Raw genomic sequence first — 13,438 nt, 5'->3', positions numbered from 1 at the left:
AGGAAATATAAATAAGGAATCCTATCTTCTGACAGACACTCTTCTGTAATTCCCTAGATTTGTGACCCATCCTGCTTCTTTTCCAGCTGTCTGTCGATTCCCATGTCAGAATGGAGGTATCTGCCAACGCCCAAATGCCTGTTCCTGTCCAGATGGCTGGATGGGGCGCCTCTGTGAAGAACGTGAGTCTCCTCAGACCTTACATACTATGTCCTTAAATCTTACTTTGAGTCCTGATACCTTGCCTGGAGGCTGCCAAATCAGGGGAGTTACCAGGAACTGGCTTTACTGGTGGAAGGAACTCATTTGCTTTGGTGGAGGCAAACTTTACTGGTGGAAGGAACTGGCTTTACTGGTGGAAGGAACTCATTTGCTTTTGGTGGGCTTTACTGGTGGAAGGAGCTCATTTGGTCCTGTGGTAGACCAGACAAGAGCATCTGGAGTCTATCTGAATATGTCAATTGGTTGCAGAAGAATTGGAATATAAGCGACCTTGAAAACACAGTTATCAAGAGCCATCTCCACACGTACCTCCTGTCACAAATTCCCAAGAATCTTCTTGGGAAGCAGTTTATAATAGAGGGTTTCCCAGCCCCCATCTTCTCCTACCTCAAGTCAATTTATATACTGTGTCTCTCATTGCTGCAGTTGGGATAAATTCACAGCATTGCATAACATTGTACTTTGTGTGTCGTATTTGCAACCCACCATTCACTCTTTTTCATTAGGGGTGGTTCTTCCCAACTTAAAAAAAAAAATAGGGGAAGCGGTCACTCCTGTGTCTACACAACGCTTAGTAAATTAATACAGAATTTTGATGCTTGTAAGTTTGAATTTGAACTTGCGGGAGAAAGGGAATAAGTGATTTTGAAAAACATTTCAATGTCTAAACTATTCTCTGTTTTAATATCTTAAAAAATATATGTGGGGAAAAATTATTGCCTGTTTCATTGGGAGGGGTATATGGAAATCACATCCAGGGTCATTCATGTGATGGCTCTTGGCCTCTATCAGGCCTTTATCATTTTTTGAAGGCCAGACATGTCATAAGAGATTCTAAAACTGTTTTGAGTGTAACTATTTCAACTAATCTAGAAAGAAAAAAAATATACAATGGAAATAAATTTAGGCCAACAACTCACCAAAGCAAGTGTTCTCACAATGAGTAAGAAAGAAGAAGAATCATGTTTTTCCTCCCTCTGCTCTGCTATCATTCTTTCCCATTTAGAGCTCCCAAACTTGACCTGCGTTAATGCTAAGCGTCCAAAGACCGGGGAAACATTTACCCTGGGGGACCCTGACAGCAGGCCTCGCTTGGTTCACAGAGCACGTGCCTGTGCTACTGCATTAGACCAGGGTTCCCCAAGCTTTAAGGTGCATACGCGCCACCTAGGAGATGTGAAATGCAGATTCTGATTCAGTAGTTCTGGGTTGGGACCTGCGATTCTGCATTTTGTAGCCAACTCCTCGGTAATGCTATTGGCTGGAGAACTGTGCTTTGAGTAGCAAGCCAATAGACAGTCTCACTCCTTCTAAACAGACTATTCCCTTTTAAAGAGCTCAGTAATTTCTAGGAAGAATGATCACTGGGGACAGTGTAGGAGAGGCCTCACTCAGTCCCCATCAGGCCTTTGCTTCAAGGAAATAAAGGATGAGCTGTTCCATCGCTACTAATGTGTTGCCAACACCGGCCTACAGAGAGCCCATCTGACCCGTTCTTAGATTTAATTCGAGACAATAAGAGAGCCTCGAGACGGCCAAACTTCTTGAGCACTTTATGTAATTTGAAAAGGAAATTTGAAACAATAATAACGGGAGAACATTCTGCTTATCCTGTGAAGAGAAAGCACAGCACTTAGCGGACATCCATCACGGTGTATCCTCTCTAAAAGAGTGCATTTGGCACTAGAGTCATTTCATTAGGCTAAAGGTCCAGCCTTACTTTCCTGATTGTGTTTTTCCAGTGATACTGATTAATAAACAGAACACATCCGGGGAGACTATCTGGTGGGTCATTCAAGGTTTTACTCCTCCCGGAAAACGTTTTGTGAACACTTGAACGTATGTCTGAGTGTGTGTGTTTTGATTTAATCCCTGTCAATCTCCTTTCTAGCAATATGCATCCTCCCCTGTCTGAACGGTGGTCGCTGTGTGGCCCCTTATCAGTGTGATTGCCCACCTGGCTGGACGGGATCCCGCTGTCATACAGGTAGGTCTTCTCTCTGGGTTTGTTTTCTTGGTGACTTGGCTCCATGAGGCCCTGGAGAACATTGATGAGTATGACTCAGATTCAGAGGTGGCAGTGAAACAAAAGGATGCCAAGGTTTTTCACAAATCCCCCAAGATGGTGTCTTGAATGATAGTCTCAATGCTGAACTCTACGGCTGCTTCGTAGGCACCTGTCAGGGTCGTGAACCAAAGAAGAGCTTCTAAGTCAGCTCAGCCGCCTGCCTTCTTCACGTCATCTGCTCTGTTTGCAGAATATCGAGAAAGCATGCAGAGGTTCAGAAGAATATTTATTTTAAACTCTGTGAAACTAAATTACTGTATTTTGGTAACTAGAAAGAACACGACCCTGAATAAAAACCATTTAAGTGGAAATCTCCCCAAAGAGATGGTTCCTTCGTGGACAACAGTAACAAACTGTTGTTCATTGATTGGTGACAAATCTTGTCCCCTTAACCTTTGCCTGTCTCAAACATTTACTCTTCTGTACTTTGAAGTCTTAACTGATTATCGATCTGTCCTTGCTCCTACTAGATTATATGCCACTTGAGGGCAGGGATGCTTCTTCATGATCTTTGTATGTCTGCTACCTAGCATAAGTGCCTGCATATGATCAGTTTCTCATTTCGAATAAATGAATCTGCTTGAAATGACAGGTTTTGGGGTGCCTGGGTGGCTCAGTCCGTGAAGCATCCAGCTTCAGCTCAGGTCATGATCTCACGGTCTGTGGTTTCAAGCCCCGAGTCGGGCTCTGTGCTGACAGCTCAGAGCCTGGAGACTGCTTTGGATTCCGTGTGTGTGTGTCTCTCTCTCTCTCGGCCCCTCCTCTGCTCATGCTCTGTCTCTCTCTGTCTCTCATTAAACATTAAGTTTTAAAAAAAAAAAATGACAGGTTTTTAAAGTCTGAAATCTTTAGGCAACTGTTAAAAGAACAGAACTTGCTGTATTTATTTGTATTATGTCTAACACTCTACCATCCCTCGTGAAAGCAGTATTTATACCACCTCTCTGGTGGGTAAAACATCAAATAGAACAGGCATATTGGCACCAGGGTTTGGCATGAACTCTAAGGCTCGGTGACCATGTAATTTAGCTTTCACACTAGGGCATTTTTTGAGTGAAAGGGGTACTATTAATAAGTAAACCAAGGGAATGGGAGTGAAACATACTGTCACAGGCAAAAATCACACGTGTAGTCACCCTCAATGTGACTCAAGCCAGCCACCCATGAATGTAGGAAAGGAAAAACCTACCAGAGGAAGCCAGATGTGAAGCTTTTGTTTGAAACTCTAAACGCAATCTATATAGTGTTTGTTTCTAACAAGTCAGCTGTGATGTTTTATCTGCATTTTTCAAATTGAAGTCACATGCAGACGAGTCTGGCCCTTTTCCAGGCATCTTACTCTGCAGCGGGGGCACCGCTCTTCGAGATGGAGGCATCCTTGAGTCTCCTGCTCCTTCCTCTGCGATCACCAGTATCAGCCCCTTTCTGTTTCTTTCTGCACAGTATCTCCTACATCCTCCTCTGTCCTCGCTGTCACCAGCTAGTAAAAGATCTCTTGTTTGAATCACTGTCAGAGTCTATTGATTAATCTTTCTGTCTCCATTTCCCAGCTAGACATCACTATGTACCACTTTGGGCTTATCTTTTTGCCCTATTTAGGAACCTAACATGGTTCCCTATTGTCTCCATATCCAGCCCAAATTTTTCAGCCCAAATTCTTCTAACCTCCAAGGTTCTGCCTAAATTGGCTTCAGCGCACCTGATAAAACTCAGTTCCCATCCTACCAATCCCATACCATCCCCCACAGTGATGGCTTCTTCATCACCCCCGAATAGTCAGTCCCTTCTCCCCGCATCTCTCAGCACAAACTCACAGTCTCCCTCTTTCCCTTACCTCTTCAACGCTTATCCAACCTCAAAAACCCTGCTTAAGCTTCCTCTTACCCCCAAACTTGCTTTATACCACAATAATCTATTTTCTAACATTCCATTTCTGTAGATACTACACAGTTAGTTAGAACCATGAAGTTTAAAGCTCCATTGATCTGCTTTATTTGTATTTCTTTTAGCTCCTTGGCTCCCTAACTGGAATAAGCTCCCTAATGATGCTGCATCATATAGTGTTCCTTTCTCGTTAACCTCGCAGCAGCTATCTTGGCACGTGCTTACACTCCCTACATACTAAGCAGACAGCAGTGTATGAAACAGGAGAAAAGATGCAGAATGGCCTCTAAGTAGATAATTCTAGCTAATTGAATTCTCTAAAAGGGGCTCTGCCAACAGTGAAGATAGGTACACTAACCAAGTAAAGACATTCAGAAGTCTTCGCAAGCATAGAATCAGAAAAGCGAGAGTAGTCACCAAAAGATCATTCTAGTCAAAAGTGTGGAAGCGTAACACAGGTGTGTTCACCATAGCAGGACTGAAGCCATAGAGGGAATGTAGGGGTGTGGCTGGAAATGAAGCTGTAAAGATGGACAGAGCCAGAGTAGAAAAATGCAATGGGTGCCAAGTTCAAGATGCTGGATTAGGTCTTATGAGCCACAGAAGCCACTGAAAGGTTTTAAGCAGGAAAATCATACGATCGGATTTTCTTTTAGAAAAGTGATTTTGGCAGCAGTATGGAAAATGGCAGAAAGTAATACTTGCAATAGGGAGACCACTTAGGAAGTTATCAAAGCAGAATTGGCGAGATGTAATGAATTCTGAAAAAATGATAACCAAAAAAGATGTATTTGAGAGAAGTTACTGTTTTGTTATAGATACACTGCAGCGGTAGAGGTCTGAGTAGAGTCAAGACTGATACAGCTTTGGGGCCCCTGAGGGAAAGGTGGTGCCATTTACCGAGATAGAGAACCCAAGAGGAGCAGGTGTGAATGTATGGTTAAGGAGTTAAGTATGTACATGTTGAGTTTGAGGAGCCCATGAAACCTGCAAGGGAGAGGTCTGATAAGGAGTTGAATGACGGTTTGAGTTCCCAGAAGATACATCTACATTGAAGATAGTGGTATGTGAGTCATCACTGGAAAACATTCATGAAGAAAAACATAAGACGGTGCAGAAGGCACATAGCACGAGAAGGTAGCCTAAAATGGAATATTGGGGGCACCCATATTATAGGGAAGGAGGAAGGTGTTAAGCTATTAGACAAGGAAGTGAAATGAATTTGTTAGTACTGTCAGGTACCACTAAATCGTCATGCTATTGAAAAGGAGTAATTTGGGGTGCTTGGGTGGCTCAGCTCAGGTCATGATCTCACGGTTCACGAGATCAAGCTGCCATCAAGGTCTGCACTGATAGTGCAGAGATTTATTTATCTCAAAATAAATAAACATTTAAAAAAATGAAAAGGAGTAAATTTTTTATTAGCAAGCAGCATCTATGGAGAGTTAGTTTTCAATGATTGGGTTTTATTTTTGTTATTTTTAATTCTGCTTTGTCTCATAATTTCCTCTTTGTTATGTGGCAAATACATGCCTTCTCTTGGCCCATACCTACTCTTAACTCCCCAAGAGAGCTCCCCACGGGCAAAGATGGTTTTACCTTTGTCCTCGCTCTTCCCACCTAGTGCTTGCATATCAAGTGCTTGGTACTTTCTGGAGTTTTCCCCATGTTTTATAAATAAGTGATGAAAGAAGTGGCATTCGTGGGGTGCCCAGGTGGTTCCGTCAGGTAAGCGTCCAACTTCGGCTCAGGTCCTGATCTCACAGTCTGTGAGTTCGAGCCCCACATCGGGCTCTGTGCTGACAGCTCAGAGCCTGGCCCCTGCTTCAGATTCTGTGTCTCCCTCCCTCTCTGCCCCTCCCCAACTCACGCTCTGTCTCTCCCTCAAAAATAAATAAACTTAAAAAATAAAAATTAAAAAAAGAAGTGGCATTCATGTATATCTTACCAAAGATGAGTTTTTCACCTGGGGAAGGCGACTTGTCCAAGCAATAATGAGGGTAAAATCATGAGGCTGAAACTTTCTCATTTTCAACCTTCTTTCAACAAGAATTTTATTTTCTTCTTCCTCAAGAAAGTTCTTCTTTCTCTGTGATATATTAAACTTGCTGGTGGTAGGTCTTCATCAGTTTTTAGCATCTGTAAATTTTGTAGCAAGCAGAGTGTGGTTATGCCAAGATGGCCTTGTGAGAAAAGATGTCCGTATAGTAAATCTTTGGATGTTCACTCAGGGTTTTACCTGTGGCTAACTTTTAATTCTATTCCAGGTTCTGCAATTCCAAGTAAAGCTGGTAAAAGCCCTGAAAATTGTGTTTTCTAGCAAATACAAGGAACTTTTGAATCATCTGCTATTTTTATTTATTTGTTTGTTTTTGTTGTTGTTGTTATTTTGGATAATCTTTGTGTCTGATTATCATACGTGTCAATGTCGGTGCAACAACGCAGTCAGTCATAGAATTCACTGCCAGCTCTCTCAAGCGATATACAGTCTCACTGAGCACTTGAAAAATTTGCAGTTCAAAACGGTATACATCACATCGGTTGCATAAATAAAAAGAATTGCTGAGAAAAATCAGTGGATTTAATGTCATCAGCAGAGGTTTCAATACACAGGCAGGACTTAACCTGGGACTTACATTTGCAACTTGACTAGCTTGGAAGGGAAAGGGAGGGATGGTGGGTAGTTCACATGAGACCCAGGGTCAAACAGAGTGGCAGGAATGTGTAATACAAACGGTCAGTGAGGAATGGGAGTGGCTGGAGTGGAAAGCAGCATCAGATCTTATTCTACACCTCTTCATGGATGTTTTCCAACCTGCTAAATATTAATTAAATAAATGCATGAATTTTTCATCCCAGCTGTTTGCCAGTCTCCCTGCTTAAATGGTGGAAAATGCATAAGACCGAACCGATGTCATTGTCTCTCAGCTTGGACAGGACATGACTGCTCCAGGTAAGACCATTAGAAGAAACAAATGTTTAACTATAACACAAAGAGATCAAAATTCAAGTTAAGTGTGTCCCAAAAGCCAGAACGTATCTCCAGTTTAAGTAGAAGCTTTTATTTTCCAAAAATATCCGCTTTCTGGTACTCTTTAAATTTGAACTAAAGCCACACAAAGAAATGTTAGTTAAGGATTGACAAAAGGGTATCTCACAAATAAATAATCTTGTGCTCACCTTTGGCAGCGCATAAAGTCAAAATTGGAACACTACAGAGAAAGTTAGCATGGCGTCCTCTAAAAGGATTGCATGCAAATTCATGCAACATTCCATAGTTTTCCAAACAAAAGAAAAAAGGTTTCATTAAACAAATAAATTAACTGCCTTCATGAACAGAAGATTGCATCCTTCATATGTAAGGTTGTAAAATAAATAATAAACAGTACATTTTAATGATGTTCATTTGCATTCCTGATTACAAAAAATACTATTGAAATTGATAAGAAATGTTTATTTTTAAAATCAAAACTCCTGGGGCGCCTGGGTGGCTTGGTCGGTTAAGCGTCCGACTTCAGCTCAGGTCATGATCTCACGGTCGGTGAGTTCGAGCCCCGCGTCGGGCTCTGTGCTGACAGCTCAGAGCCTGGAGCCTGCTTCCGATTCTGTGTCTCCCTCTCTCTCTGCCCCTCCCCTGTTCATGCTCTGTCTCTCTCTGTCTCAAAAATAAATAAACGTTAAAAAAAAATTTTTTTTAAATAAAATCAAAACTCCTGTTTCATATTTTTAGTGTGTGTGTGTGTATATATATATATATACACACATATATATATTCAGTATTTAATTGACTAAAAAATTTTAGTGTAAAAATACATCTGTCAATTGGTTTCTCATTTCTAACCAGTAAGTATGTTAGTTGAGAAAAGATTATCACAAAATTAAGTCTAAGGAAAAAATAGTTTAAAATAATGTAAACTTTTTTATTGAAGAATAATTGATATACATTATATTAGTTTCAGGTATACGATATGATGATTTGATATTTGTATATATATTGTAAAATGATTACCACAGTAGATCTAGTTAGCATCCATCACCATATATAATTACAAAATTTTTTTCTCATGGTAAGAACTTTTAAGATTTGCTGTCTTAGCAATTTTCAAATATGCAATACAGTGTTTTTGACTGTAGTCGCCATGCTGTATGTCACATCCCCATGGCTTATTTATTTTATAACTAGAAGTTTGTACCTTTTGACTCCGTTCATCCATTTCACCCCCACCCCCTGCCTCTGGCAACCACCAATCCGTTTTCTGTATCTGTAAGGGATTTTTTTGGATGTTATTTATATTAGTGAGACCATATGGTATTTGTCTTTCTCTGTCCAACTTGTCTCACTTAGCATAAAGTCCTCAGGGGCCATCCATGTTGTTGTAAATGGCAAGATTTCATTCTTTCGTAGCTGAATAGTATTTCAGTGTGTGTGTGTGTGTGTGTGTGTGTGTGTGTGTGTGTCACATTTTCTTTATCCATTTATCAATTAATAGACACTTAGGTTGTTTTCATATCTTAGCTATTATAAATAATGCTGCAGTGAACATGGTACATACATCTTTTCAAGTTCGTATTTTCATTTTCTTCAGAGAAATACCCAGAAGTACAAGTAGAATTACTGGATTGTATGGCAGTTTTGTTTTTAATTTTTTTTTCTTTTTTGAGGCGCCTCCATGCTGTTTGCATAGTATGCAATTTGCATTCCTACCGACAACGCACAAATGTTCTCTTTTCTCCACATTCTTGCCGAAACTTGTTATTTCTTGTCTTTCTGATAATAGCCATTCTCCCTGGTGTGAGGTGATATCTCACTGTGGTTTTGATTAGCATTTCCCTGATGGCTGATGATGTTGAGCACTTTTCATGTACCTATTGGCCTGCTATATGTCTTCTTTGGGAAAATGTGTATTCATATCCTCTGCCTATTTTTTAATCAAATTGTTTGGGGTTTGTTTTTATTTTGTTTCGTTTGTTTGTTTGTTTTGTTATTGGGTTGTATAAGCTCTTTATATATTTTGGATGGTGACGTCTTATCAGATATATAATCCCATTCAGTAGGTGGCCTTTTCATTTTGTTTGTTGATGGTTTCATTTGCTGTGAAGAAATTTTTAGTTTGATATAGTCCCACTTGCTGATTTTTGCTTTTCTTGACTTTGCTTTTGCTGTCAAATCCCCCCCAAAAATCATCACCAAGTTCTATGTTTTCTTCTAAGAGTCTTGTGGTTTCAGCTCTTATATTCAAATCTTTAATCCATTTTGAGTTAATTTTTATGTTTGGTATAAGAAAGTGGTCCAATTTCATTCTTTGGCATGTGGCTGTCCAGTTTTCCCAGCACCATTTGTTGAAGAGTCTGTTGTATATCCTTGGCTCCTTCGTCATAAATTAATTGACCATACATGCAACGGTTTATTTCTGGGCTCTTTTTTCTGTCTTTCTGATCTCCATGTCTGATATTATGGCAATACCATATTGTTTTGATTACTAAACTTTGTAATATAATTTGAAATGCAAGAGCATGATGTCTCTAGCTTTGTTTTTCTTCCTCAAGGTTTAAACTTTTTTAAACTTCAGGAAATGTCAGACGTACTACATCATACCATGGATAAAATATTTTCAATATTGTAACATCGTCCTCACAAATGTTGCAATGTTGGAATATTAACAGCTCTATTTTAAGGTTTTCAGTACGTGTCATTGTATTACATCACTTAGATTTGTATTATGTACATTTACTTCTGTCTTAAAGTAATCATGAAAAATAAATGGATATTTTCACATTCTCTTTAAAAAGTGGGAAATTCAGCTAACTGAAATCATCTCTAATTTTCCCATTTTTTAAAATTTCGTTGTGATTAGAATACAATTCAGCTTGCAAAGGCAAAAACCTATTTAAGTACACACTTTATTAACAACAACAACAACAACAAAAAAAATCAGCCCTGGGCCAATGAACTTCTTCCTATCAAGTGTATGCCATCTCTGCAGAGAGAAAACATAAACTCCAAAGAGCAAATTTGGATTATATATGGATATGTAGAAACTTCCAAGATAAAAATGATGGTTTTACGTGAGAGCAGAGTTGAAAGAATTTAAAAAAACGAGAGTCAAACTGCAATGGATTTCTGGGGGGAAAAAGGAAAAGAAGAGAGAGAGAGAGAAAAGAAAAGATAAAAGGACTAAGAATGACAGTGACTCAAAAAGGAACAGGAAGTATTTATAAAATTCTTATAATTTTATACTTTCTATTTCAACTCCTTCATCTTCTAGATAAGAAAAGGAAACCCAGAGTTTGTGTGGTTCCCTAACATCAAAATACTCCAGAGGATCTCTTTCTCAACTAGGGGAAGGATAATTATTAGCTTATGTGAAGAAAATGATTAATAAAGAGAACAAAATCTCGATTTTTTTAAAGCAAAAGTTTAATGAAGGAATCCGGATGTATATATTCAGCAAAATGAGTTAAGAGGCATATCCCACATACGAGGAGAGGTTCATCTTCAACCCAGAAAATGGGGCAAGTCCCTGCCTCCTTGTACTGTGATCAGTTATTCTAAGAGATGTGTAACAGTCGGGACTCTCTTATTGCAACTCTAACTAGCTTCACTAAAGAAAGGAATATGTCCTCAGGCTAGAAGGACCTTGCACCCAAAGACATGAGGTGGCTGAGCATCAGGAGGACCAGACTGAGGACTTGAAAGCCACCTAAAGCCTGTCTGCCTCTCGTCTCCCCTCCTCTCTCCAGCGTCTGTTCCATCCTGTCTTTTGCTGCAATGGGGTTTTCTCTGCTGCTCAGTTCAGGTGGAGGGACAGCCCTGCTTATAGCTTCCACATTTCACATGTCATCCCACGGTATCCACACAAATAAGGCACTGACCCCGTTTAACAATCCAGAAGAACTGACTACTGCAGATCGATTGAAGGGCCCACGAGGGGTCAGTGAACTGCGGCCCTAGGTTGAGTTCTGTTATACTAACTTGAAGGGTCATTTTGTCAAAATCTCTACCTTACTTATGGGTGAAGGGGAGAGGCGGCTGGCAGTTCCTGGAAGAAAGAAAGGTGGAGTATGATTCCCTGAAATGGGGAGAAGAGAAAGCTTTTCTGAGAAATCAAAACAGTAAATATTTCCAAGCAATTTTTTATTTTCTTCTCTCCCACAAGACTGAGTGCCTTGAAGATTGTATCCCTCGGACTTGGTACAGGCACAAAAACTGGTGCTCAGTAGACGCTTCTTCACGGATGGAGCGCCTTCCTGCCATCAGTGACAGCTGGGGGAGAAGCACCCCATGGCAACCATTAAATCCCTCAGCCTCTAACCTCCTCTGCTGATGAATAGGGCAGACCCTGTATCATTTCCAGTTCGTTCCGTCCTTAAGAAAGAGACTGGGTTTCCTCTGATCTCTATGTGCATCTTCAGAAAATTGACCCTAAGTAAATGCCGTAAACAAAAACCATCAACTGTTAATGCTTAAGAGACTTCCAGGTTCACAAAGTCCAAACTCATCATTTTAGAGATAAGAGGATTATCAGACAGGGAATTGGTGAGAGGGACAGGATCAAAACCCGGGTTCTTTTGATTCTCAGATCTTTCCATAAGGTAGCACCTGTTCTCAAGGAACGACCCCCATCCCTACAAACCGTGTCACAGATAATGCCCAGGCATCTGAGACTTTCAATGCTGTTGTCATCAGCTCCTAAGCTCTTACGTCTTCAGTTTTTCTGTTGAATCTCTTTGTTTTTTTGTTCCAGGAAAAGGAGGACTGGGTTTTAACCACTGCACAACCAACCAGCTCTCCTAAAAGCAGGATCATCTCTTCCTGGGAGTCCTGGGCATCCTGGAACTTACGCAAAGAAATTCCAACACGGTGCTGGCTCTTGTTTTGTTTAGTAAACTTGTTATTTTGGGTTTACCTTTTTATTTTGTGTTATATTTTGTTATTCGTTGTGACATACTTTGTTACATGTTTCCATTTTTAAATATGCTTGTATTTTCTATATAAAAATATATTAAATACATGCTGCTCCGCTCACAAACTGTACATACTCTGCTGTCTGTTGGGAAAGTTCCTGCTACACATTTTTATTCCGTTACTTCAAGTGATTTTCCAATTAAAATATATTTTGCTATGAAATAATATTTTGCTGGATAGTGCCATTTTGTGAGCTGTCCAGGAAATAATGAAGAGGGTCATGATCTTTCATCTATGCTATTGGCACAGTACAGGATCACAAGCAGTGTACCAAGAAATCCCAATGAAGGAGACCCCTTCCTTCTAGCTCTTTCTTCTTTACAGTATGTGTAACAGTAAAGGTTTCCCTTTATTTAATCAGCAGGTAAGCATTGGACATACTACCCTCCATACAGAATGCTGTCCCGGCTCAGAGGGCAGCCTGGCTAATTCCTTTCCCAGCACTTGTAAAGCTGTAGGCAATCAACTTAGTGGACAGAGGAAGAAAGTATAATGGTCATGGTTCACAAAACAAAGCGCTCCCCTTTCTTCTCGCAGCTGGAATAAGAAATGCAAGAACAGGAAGATTAACAGAGAGCCCACTTGTGGGTCAGAATTCCACAACTCACTGCTTTGGGAGAAAGGAGACAGGAATAGCAGGACAGAGAAAGGGAAGGAAAAATGCAAATGGGAGAAGGTCCCCAAAACTGTGCTCCTGGTCTCACTTGCAAAAAAAGAATTGATGCTGCCCAAGGCAGAGCGGACCTGCTTCTCAGTCCCCGCTAACTCCATCACCATACTTCTGCCGGGATAAAGACTTCCCGAAACTTCTGGGGGAAAAAGACGCCAAACGCTAGGTTTTGTTTAAAATAGGAACATCACGATCACCTCACTTTCATCCTCTGGGAGAAATGTTCCCAAATAGGCCATGGGGTGCATTGTAACGCTATGAAGCAATGCAGGAATGATGAAAAAGATCTTCATTGTCCTAGTGGTTCTCTTTACTGCCCTGCACGTACCGGCTGTTGACTTCTCCTTATTTCTCCTGACATTCGCTCTCGACCAATTTTACGTGCTTACAAGCATACCTCTTATTTAGCTTATCACTGTCCCGTCAGCTTCCAAACTATGTTGATCTTCATCATAATCATAAAACTACAAAATGAAAGCCAAGTAACAAAAAGGAAGAGAGTACCAGAAAATACAAGCTAGGGAAAGCTACTGCAATTGAAAACAAAACTCACTCCTGAAAGTGTGCCTACGGAGTAGAACTCGTATTGGGTTACTTTGAATAGGTTAAAAAATCCATATTTCACAAT

General features: G+C 40.3%; 1 protein-coding gene and 1 non-coding gene across 2 annotated transcripts in view; both read left to right on the top strand.

Annotated features, from left to right (window-relative positions):
* The window catches only part of SVEP1 (sushi, von Willebrand factor type A, EGF and pentraxin domain containing 1), a 201,310-nt gene extending 189,056 nt beyond the window's left edge, over positions 1–12,254 (top strand). The window contains exons 45-48 of the mRNA XM_042963841.1: positions 87–182; positions 2,114–2,209; positions 7,034–7,127; positions 11,920–12,254. Of these exons, the coding sequence (XP_042819775.1) occupies positions 87–182; positions 2,114–2,209; positions 7,034–7,127; positions 11,920–11,941 (308 nt within the window). The 3' untranslated portion in view covers positions 11,942–12,254. The remainder of the gene's footprint in view (positions 1–86; positions 183–2,113; positions 2,210–7,033; positions 7,128–11,919) is intronic.
* On the top strand, positions 7,347–7,456 carry LOC122233318. The gene has a single exon (XR_006210878.1). It is a non-coding gene; the product is annotated as a U6 spliceosomal RNA (small nuclear RNA).
* Positions 12,255–13,438: the final 1,184 nt, after the last annotated feature.

The sequence above is a fragment of the Panthera tigris genome, chromosome D4 (assembly GCF_018350195.1).
Source record: "Panthera tigris isolate Pti1 chromosome D4, P.tigris_Pti1_mat1.1, whole genome shotgun sequence".
In the NCBI taxonomy this organism is placed as follows: domain Eukaryota; kingdom Metazoa; phylum Chordata; class Mammalia; order Carnivora; family Felidae; genus Panthera; species Panthera tigris.
The sequence above is the reverse complement of the archived record's forward strand: the minus strand, read 5'-3'. Positions and strand labels throughout refer to the sequence as shown.